We start from the raw sequence: 9,588 nt of genomic DNA, 5'->3' as shown, positions 1-9,588 counted from the left end.
AGCAGGAAAAAGATTAAGGGAAGCTGGTCCCTGGTGCTTACTCAGCTTGGGGAGACAGCAGCAGGCCTCATCTCAGAAATAAGAATTTCAGTGTGCTGTACCTTGGCAGCTTCTTCAGATTGGCCCAGATGCAGAAAGTAACATTTTTATCCTTTATGACTACCTGCATATTTCCAGTTTCAGAGTCTTTATACATATTAGCTGTCTACAAAGAAAAAAAAAAAGCCAATTAAATGTTTTATTTTTAATTTATATCACTTTGATTTACATACATTTACACCTGAATAAATAAATACATGTAGGAATAAAAATGCACCAGACCAAGCTCAGGTATGTTGTATTTATGTACTAAAACATGATAGTTAGAAACTCAAATCTCTGTTAAATTTGAATTATTCTCTTTTTCTTCCTCTGACTTCAATTCTGCCAGACAAATATTGCCAAATATGGGGTCTTTCATTACGCCCTTCAGTGGTACTGCCTCTCTCCCCTAATCACGTGCCTTCAAAAAACTTCTCAGGACAAGTTAAAGAAAAAGGACAGGACTTACTGAGCACTACAGCACTCCTATCCCACAGTCATTGTGTAGATTAATTAATCATTTTCTCAATACAAACCTTGTGAAATGATAATTACATTAGGTGTTCAATCCTAAACTCAGTAAAGACAAGCAAGAATTTAACATTTCTCCATTACCAGAGGGTTTGACTGTGAACATACAACTGGTTCACTATTTATTTCCTTTGCTCCTTTTCCTTCCTTTGTTTCCTCTAGCAATATTCTTTTCTTAAACATACTTACATATGTGATTAACATACTTAAAATAGCAAGCAAGATCTAAAAATCTAATCTTAAATGTCTTAATGATGGGAATTTTCACTGCAAAGCTCAGTTCTGCAGGGGTTTTGAAGAAACACAAGTCTGGTACCTGCTAAACACATGATCTGGAAACTCAAATACTAAATGTGGAAACTGAAACACTGATCTCAGTGACAATTTAAAAGCAAACAAAATCAACCACCACAAGACACCTACAGTTAACTTCATGTACACTGTGCATATTACAACCTCAAAGTAGTAATTCCTACTTACTTTCAGCAGGCGTTCTGTTGCTCCATCATACTTCTGATGAAGCAGGGTCTGCAGTTCCAGAATAGATTCCTGGTACTGGACTCTTTCTTTTTCTGTTATTTCATTTGGTGGTGTGTCCAATAAAAGAAACTGCAGCTTCTCAATTAACTAGAAGACATTATATGTGGGGAAAGTAACTTTGTTTTGACACCTCTCTTAATACACTCTATGTTATGCTATTAAAAAATAGGCAAACTTGCTTCCTTTGTACCTAAACATATCTTGGTAGCAGGAATAATATTTTCCTATTTTATCTCTAGAAATTGTGCTGAGCCAGCACTATCAGACAGACAACCATGCAAAATGCTGGAAATTCCAGTTCCAAGTCTGCCTTCCTTCACTGCTTTAGTCCAACTCCTTCACTCCTTAACCTGTGAGCTGTGAGATATTAGTTTATTAAAGAGATCATTTATTGAACCAGATTAGTCACATGAAGAAGCCTTTTGGTCAAAAATTAATTTTAATGAAAAGATACAGCTTTATTTTGGAGCCATATTTTCTATATTAGTGCTGTCAACCATGAAACCTTAAAAATAAAAATTAAAATAGGAAAAGACAAGCAGCAGTTATGGTTCAATTCTCAGAACAAGCCTTTCTGTGAAGTTTGGAATTCTGTCATAAGGTTGTTATCTTCCTCTACTAGTTAATATCTTAAAATTTAAGTGCTTGTATAGAATGAAAAGATCCCTAGCTGGCCAAAGTGACCTGCAAGATGAAGGGAGGGTCTGATTATATTTTATACCTCCCTCCTCGACTTGCCAGAGTCTCCTTGGAATATCAGAGCACAGTATAGAAACACTACACTCAAATCCCTTAAATGCACAGCATTTAAGTCAATACTCATCTTCTTTAGAGTTAATAATAAATCTGTAATGTAAAAAAGCTTCTGGGCTTCGAAGGTTACAGACAGTTTCAGTCATTTGTCCACCAGAAGAGAATAAGGAAAAAGAGGAAGTGGGAGAGGAATGTTAAGGATAGGGGAAGCTCAAATTGACAAATATCATTTTAACACTTACCTTCAGTACCTGTTCTCCCTTCTCCATCACAAGCTGAACGTCCTCATTTTGATCTTCACGCCACAAACTCATGAAAGTGTTTATGTCCTGCAGTACAGTGGGGTCAGGACTTTCATCACAACTGAGATACTGCTCCCACTACAGAAAATGTTCAAAGAAAAGCAGAAATGGGCACGTGGTGCAAAGGACTATCATTGGTACAAGAAAAGGGAGGACTGAGAAGGACAAATATAGTGACACGTTCACACCTGCACCTCAGCATTGACTGTATCACCACCTGGCTTACTACTACACCAGAAAAAAAGGGTTTACTTTGATATTAAAGTGTTAAGATACTTCTGTCCAGCTAACGTTTGCTGGTTATACTCACTCAGGTATCTGTTCTGCTAGCTAGAGCCTGCATGTCTACAAAAGCAATGAATCCAATACCTGCCACAGAGAAGGGCCTGCAAGAATAAATGACTGAGAGCATGAACAAGGAGGTGGAAGAGGCAGGTGGTTCTCAAACCTGAGAGCAGGAACAAGGAGGTGGAAGAGGCAGGTGGTTCTCAAACCAGACACTGCAACAAACCTAAAAATTCCTACCCTTGCAATAAAGCTGCTTAAGAGCCTTCCAGTCCAACATGTTGATTCCTCCTTTCTCTGCCTCTGAAGGACATTTCCTCCTCCTTACCAGCACCAATGCAGCTGTTACAGAAACCTCTAGCAGGAATATGAAACCCTAGATAATTTGGTTTTATTCATTTTATTTTCAAATCAATCATTGGCCTTTCTTACAGGTCGGGGAAGGAAAAAAAATCAGTGACAGTTTAAACCCACTTAACTCTACACATGAGCCTAATATTGGCTCATGGGATGTATGTATCACATATAATAGGGGGTTTTTTTTGTATAGTAAGATATTAAGGAAACATTGCCTCCCTGTTTGCTGTGAAGATTAATAAAACGACGTTACTAAAGATTACATTACAATGTAAAATGGATGTTTGAAAGCAAAAGTGCTTTATAATTGCATTCCCAGCCAATTCCATAATCATTTCCACTGGTGTCAATAAAAATCAGTAAGAGGTGAGCACTCAGTGCACTGGGAACTCCTCTAGAAAAGATTGATCAGTCTCCAGCAATTAAAATATATGACTTCTTTTTTTACATCTTTGCACTTAAAAGAGAGAAAATCCTCGTGTCCACCAGTGTATTTAACCTTGCCTGGAACCAAACTGACCCAACCTCATACCAGACTGCTACTGGACAATGTTTCTGCCAGATGAACTTACAGGCTTGAAATGTTCTACACATTTCCACACTTTACTGTTTAAAATTTAGCTTTACAGGCATATAGTCCTGTTGAGTGATGATTCAACCACCATGTATGTCACCCTAAGCTGCACTCATTAACTCATAGCTGCAATTTCATATATTTCCAGCCCTGATATCTGACCCAGATTTGTGCCGTGTCCTTCAAAGTTTTGGCCAACATCTCTCCAAATGATGACCTGTGACAGCCACGAACCACTGGAACAATTGTCTCCACTTTAAGTCCTGGCAGAGCTTTTTTTATGGAGTGTTTGAAAGCAGAATGAATTGAACAAATAGAAAAGGAAGGACAAATCCCAAAACACCTGAAACTACAATTCCTCTTGACTGCTGGGTTAAGCTGTGGGGCTGCAATAGTTCAATCAGCCAGACAGGCTTCTCTTTGCTCATGTTTCTTTTCTGTCTGCACCAAAGTATAAAAGGTAGAGGAGAGGAAGTGTGCCCAGTCACTACCTTGAGGTGGCACTTGCAGTGCAGCCAGAGCACACACCTGAGATCAAGAAATGGAAGCACTCCTGGATCCCGTAATGGAGACACAGCCTAAAGTCTCTTCATTGTCAAAGCTCTATGACACTGGGCAGATTTTGGGAAGAAAACTTACTTTTGCTTGTGCTCTACAATCTCTTCTCCACTGCTGTGCAGACAAAAACTTCTGTTCCAGTGACTGAAGTTCTGCTAGCTCAGATGCCCGTCGTTCACGATCCTGTTAAAATACACACACACCAAACAGAGGAGTTAAATATATGGTTTGCTTAAAATTATTTTATAGAAAAGAAAAAAAATGGGATATTTGAATGAGTTATCATGTACACAAACCCCCAAAATAACTTGCATTTTTAGGAAACATGTATTTGAGAAGACTGCATTTGTTTGCAGTATGTTATTGTCATCACATTAGTTGCTGAGCCCTGTGATAAACTTAATGATGTGTCATATCATTGCCAACCTCTCACTTAAACAGTTTCCATGTCAGCATCCTGGAAATACCTCTAATGAGAGCTGTTAAAAAATGTAAGCATATGTTGGAAAAATGTGTGCAAGATGATGTTACTTTTTTCTTTATAATTTCCATTATTTTAAATTCCTCTTCTCCCTAGGGGACAACAAATATTCTGTGAAGGACAAGAGGCACAGGTAAGAGTGTCTGTGATCCAGGGAGAAATCCAAAAATTAAAAAAGAAAAAGGGATTATTTTTTTTTTGGTGGTAAATCATCTTTTTTTTTTTAAAGCACAAGACTATTTAGATCTCATCAAGCAGTCTTTGTTCTGAATTCCAGTCTTCTCAGAGCAGTAAACATATTCAAACCCACCCACATCCATCCATCCATGCACACTCACAAATCAATGCATCTGCCCCACCACTTCTACCAGAATATTCTTACTTCAACTCTACCAAATGAAATTATAGGGAATGTAAAAAAATACACTGAAAGAATAGTGGAAATCAGAAAAGACAACAAAAAAAAGAAGTATTCATTCCAACACATCCCAAACATGAATGTATTAAACCATAGCATCTTTATGTATCAAATCAGGGAAAAGTAACTCGCCACAGGGAATTTTTCTGAATCAAAACCAAATATTGGCTTAGTGAAAGAATAGTATAGAAAAAAATTCAGCACCATTTTTCTTGGCTTTACACGTGCTGTGTTTTACTCAATTACTACTCCAGCTCGCTACCTTCCCAGCTTGCAGGATCTCATACAAGAGTACCTGGCTGTGGCTTGATTAGATTTTTCATTATTCATTTTAATCTAATTATGCTACAAAATTCTCTCTACATCATTCCCAACACTAGGGACATGAGGAAATCCCTTTCCATTTTCACACTAAATGATTAACATTTTACAGACTGTGTCACAGGTTTAGAAATAGGATTTGAATATTTTTTCCAGTAACTGTTGAGGAGGAACTAACTTTTGCTTCAAGCTTTTCCATCTGCTCTCGTTCAATTCTCTCCTTTTCAAGTCTTGCTGCTTCTTCTTGTTGCTCTTGCAATTGGGCTGAAGATTGGGAAATACATCAAGAGCATAATTATATTTTGCTTAATCAAACCAACCAAGATATTTTGTTATCAGGTGTTACAAAAAAACAACCATAATAATAAGCAATAGAAAGTTGTATCTTATACTGCCCAGAATGAGCCAAACTAATTGGAATCATAGTTCTAAAGCCCACTACCTGTGGCACTACCCCTATCAGCCTGTGGCAATGCAAGTGGAGACGAGGATCAGCAACAGCAGTTTCCAAATCTGCCTGTACTCACCTGAGCTGCCACCACCATCTACAAAGGTTACTGGTGATAAGGAGTCTCTCATTGTTTCTAACAGTCGCAGACCCACACCAGGCTGGGTTAATGACAGAAAGGGAGGTAGAAAAGATGGGTCTGATGTTCAGGCAGAGGCACCAGGTTGTGACATCAAACTGCAGAAGCACACACGTTGCAATGGTGACAGGCAAGCCATGCACCTGGCACTTCATTTTAAGGGACACAGTGATGTACAATAACAGAAAGGTCTTGAAGGAGTAGATGGAGAGTTAGTCACTCAGCAGAAACAGAAGAAGCCCAAGCAAACTACTCTTTAATCTATCCTAGCTTGTAGCCACCTCAACTGCTACCCCTTCAGAACACCAGCCAGCCCCCTGCCCACAGAAGTACTGGCCCCCATGAGAAAAGAGGGAGGACTCACCTGTGTTTGTGAAATACAGCTAGATACTGACGCACATCCCCTTTGGGAAATTGTCCATTTATTTAAAATAAGTGATTTGTGCCACTGTGTTGCCTATAAGTGAAGTGCACTGTACCTTCCTCTTTCTGCTTCATCTCTTCTCTCTGTAACCTCAGCTGTTCAGCTTTGTCACCTTTCTTTTTGCCACTGGACTTCAGGTTTGCAATAAATCAAAAGAAGACAAATGTCAATATTATTTTAATACTTTAATATATTTTTGAGTATTTGCCCTCTATAACTTTGCCCCTTTAATGTGATCCCTGAGTTAAGATTTTGACTCCTTACACAGTCAGTGAAGCCTTCAGAATAACAATCCACATCCTGGAATCAATTTTCTTCTCATTTTCATGATGCAATACATGCTCTTACAATTAATATTATTCTATGCTAGATGCTCCTGAACATGGCCAAAACAGGAAGATATTAACACCTCTTGTTTTAGTGTAGGAATGGAATAACAGGTAGATCTGCTAAGAAAGTAGAAACAATTTCAAATGTTTTAGGAAATAGTGGGAAATAGGCAGGTCTGGCATTTGGAAGCATCTACTTCTCAAGACAACTAACAAAGCGTTCTCTTGTCTGTCCTGAAATCCTAACTGCAACTCACCACAGTTAACTGCTTAAGCTCTAGGCCAGTTCTAGAATAAGTATGTTTTAAATTGGGGGTTCTCAGAAAATATCTTCCTTATTGATTCTTTGCAGTCTGGGTATACAAAAAAAAGAGGAAAAAGAAAAAAGAAGAAAGAAAAAAAAGAAAACAGAAAAAAGAAAAAGAAAAAGAAAAAGAAAAAGAAAAAGAAAAAGAAAAAGAAAAAGAATGCACACCAACTACACAAACTCTATGGGTTTTTCCTACATGGAAAAACAGTGCTCATTAGTTGCTCCACAGCATTTCCCAGGTGGACTCTCTTACCCTGTGTTAAAAGGCTAAGCTCAACTGAAAAAAAAAAATAAAATATTTTGGGACCATGGAGTAATAATGTTCTCATCAGGAATAAATGCAGAAAGCTGCTGCTTTGAGGACTGTTAACATTTACACTTCCACGTGGAACTCTCTGCAGGTACAGCTGTCCCAGGCCAGCTACAATACATCTGTGTGAATGCACAGCTTCCACACACAAAGCTGCAGCTGGGAAAGGTGTGCTGAGTGCCAAAAGAAAAAAAGGAAAGGAAAAAAAGAAAGAAGAAAAAAGAAAAAAAAAGAAAACAGAAAAAAAGGAAAAGTAAAAAAAGAAAAAAGAAAAAAAAAGAAAAAAAAAAAGAAGAAAAAAGGAAAAAGAAAAAAAAGAAAAAGGAAGGGTGTAGAGGGGAGAAAGATGGGCCAGGAAGGAAATCAAAACACACTTGTGGAGCTTGTGAAAACAAGGAGACTGATTTTGTACTGAAGTGCAAAACTACCTCACAGCCACAGTTATTAGGAGTGGGCCAGACAAGGCTCTGTGGGTCTGTACCCAGGAGAACCCAACCCAGGCTGTCCTGCAGCAGCTCCAGCACACAGAGGGAGCAGAGGGTGAAAGCAAAGCTGTGGGTGACACTGAGGAGAAGACACGATTTGCATCTGGGGGTGCACCTCTGTGCTGGCTGAACAATGGTGTTCTGCCAGGGACATGCACGAGTGAAAGAGAATTCAATGACATGTTGACTTTTTTGGAACATAGAAGTTATGGAATGTCCACGGGTTCAGAGTGCAGGGCCATATGAACAGAGGGGACACGTCCTCTATCTGCCCTGGGTGTAGCCCATCAGAGAGCTGAAGCCCAAGTACCACCACTGGTGAGAGACAAGGGCTTACCAGGGTGAGTTAAAGTGACCAGAACAGTGTGATTTCCACCCAGTGTCAGCAAGAGACTGTAACTGGATAGTGCCACAGTGTAAATAAGGATCAAAGGCATCTGTTAGGAATCCAGCCCTCCTCCTCTGCAGAGAAAAGGGGACAGGATGGTACCAAACCACCTCAGCAGCATAATGCCCATCTCGCAGAGATGCAAACAAGGCAACAACAGAAAAGGTCCAACAAAGCTGAGAGGGGGAGCCATCAAAAGAGAACTGAAGTCCAGACATCTGCAAAGGAACTCGATGAGAGCATGAAGTCCTCCCACCCACTCCACACGAGTGTTCCTAATAATGTGGCAAATATTGTTGCAAGTAATCCAAGTGACAGGGAAATTACAAATAATCAAGGAGCACCCTTGTCACTCACCACACAAAAAGTGTGTCACACATACTGTTATCTCACATTTTTATTCTGACTAACATATTTCCAGATATAAGTAACCCCCTGGAAAGCTCTTCCCTTAACACCACTTTGCATTTCAGTGAATCTATATGTGAATGTAACTTTGAATACAAAGGTTATCATGCAGCTCTAACAAAAACAACAGTGAAAATTTAGTGCCAGCAACACCCACCAGAGTCAGTGTGCATCTCAGCACATTTGTTACCAAAGCACCTGTTTGCAAACTTTTCCTGGAATAGAGTCAGTAAAAACCACAGCTTTACCCATTAAGATTTCAGGGAAGAATCAGTTTCTTCTAGTTCAAAAAATAAAATTTAAAAAAAAAAAAAAGCCTCTTATTACATTTTATCCCGGGAAAATGGAAAATATACTTGTTTCAATTACTTATAATCACTATTTTGTCAACTTCTCTTCACATTCTCAGGACTTAACATAGTATTGACAAGACTAAGGTGCACAGTTCCCCAAGGAATACATTTGAACACTTTTTTGGGGGGTGGAGTGGGATTCAGTTTCATTATCACTGAATGAAGGTTAATCCACGGGATGAATTTATGCAATCCAGTTTCCCCTAGGCTGCTGACTGTTGTCCCCCTGCCCAGCACCACGTTCCACAACACCAGAAAAGTGCTTGCACACTAGATGAGGGTCGAAGTGAAGCAGAGCTCGTTTCTGCCAGGCTTACCTTCTTTTTCTTTTTTGGAGCCTAGAAGAACAGGGGGGAGAAGAAAAAGGAAAGTGAGTGTGAGTGAACAGGGTATGGAGTACAGGGGAATAAACAGAAGATACAATTATGTAGAATGAGGTGAGATCAACTACCAAAACACTGTCAATGATCATTTCAACCCTGCAGAACCAGCCGCTCACACATGACCCCAGGGCACCAGAGCTTATCAGGCTCGGTTACACTTCTGGTTATGGAAGTGCAGCTCCATACTCCCTCTGCTAAAAAAAATGAGTTACCACAAAGATGTAATTAAGCCTAAGATAGAATTGAGTCAAAAACGTTTTCAGCGTTTCCTGCAGTGACCGGCGGCGCTTTGTTCCCGCTGGAACAACACCCTGCGGTGACGCGGGGAGCGCGGGGACGGCAGCGGGTGTCCGGCCTTCGGGGGGGACCGCACGTGGGCGGAGAGGCGCGGCTGGGGCGCTGCCCGAAGC

General features: G+C 39.8%; 1 protein-coding gene across 1 annotated transcript in view; it reads right to left on the bottom strand.

Moving 5' to 3' along the window:
- The window catches only part of CASC1 (cancer susceptibility candidate 1), a 14,547-nt gene extending 9,147 nt beyond the window's left edge, over window positions 1–5,400 (bottom strand). The window contains exons 1-5 of the mRNA XM_008947809.1: window positions 5,380–5,400; window positions 4,063–4,164; window positions 2,148–2,285; window positions 1,093–1,239; window positions 102–205 (exon numbers count right to left, since the gene is read on the bottom strand). Coding sequence (XP_008946057.1) covers window positions 102–205; window positions 1,093–1,239; window positions 2,148–2,285; window positions 4,063–4,164; window positions 5,380–5,400 — 512 coding nt within the window. The remainder of the gene's footprint in view (window positions 1–101; window positions 206–1,092; window positions 1,240–2,147; window positions 2,286–4,062; window positions 4,165–5,379) is intronic.
- Window positions 5,401–9,588: the final 4,188 nt, after the last annotated feature.

This window comes from Merops nubicus, unplaced genomic scaffold, assembly GCF_000691845.1.
Source record: "Merops nubicus isolate BGI_N331 unplaced genomic scaffold, ASM69184v1 scaffold22329, whole genome shotgun sequence".
NCBI classification, from domain to species: Eukaryota; Metazoa; Chordata; class Aves; order Coraciiformes; family Meropidae; genus Merops; species Merops nubicus.
The sequence above is the reverse complement of the archived record's forward strand: the minus strand, read 5'-3'. Positions and strand labels throughout refer to the sequence as shown.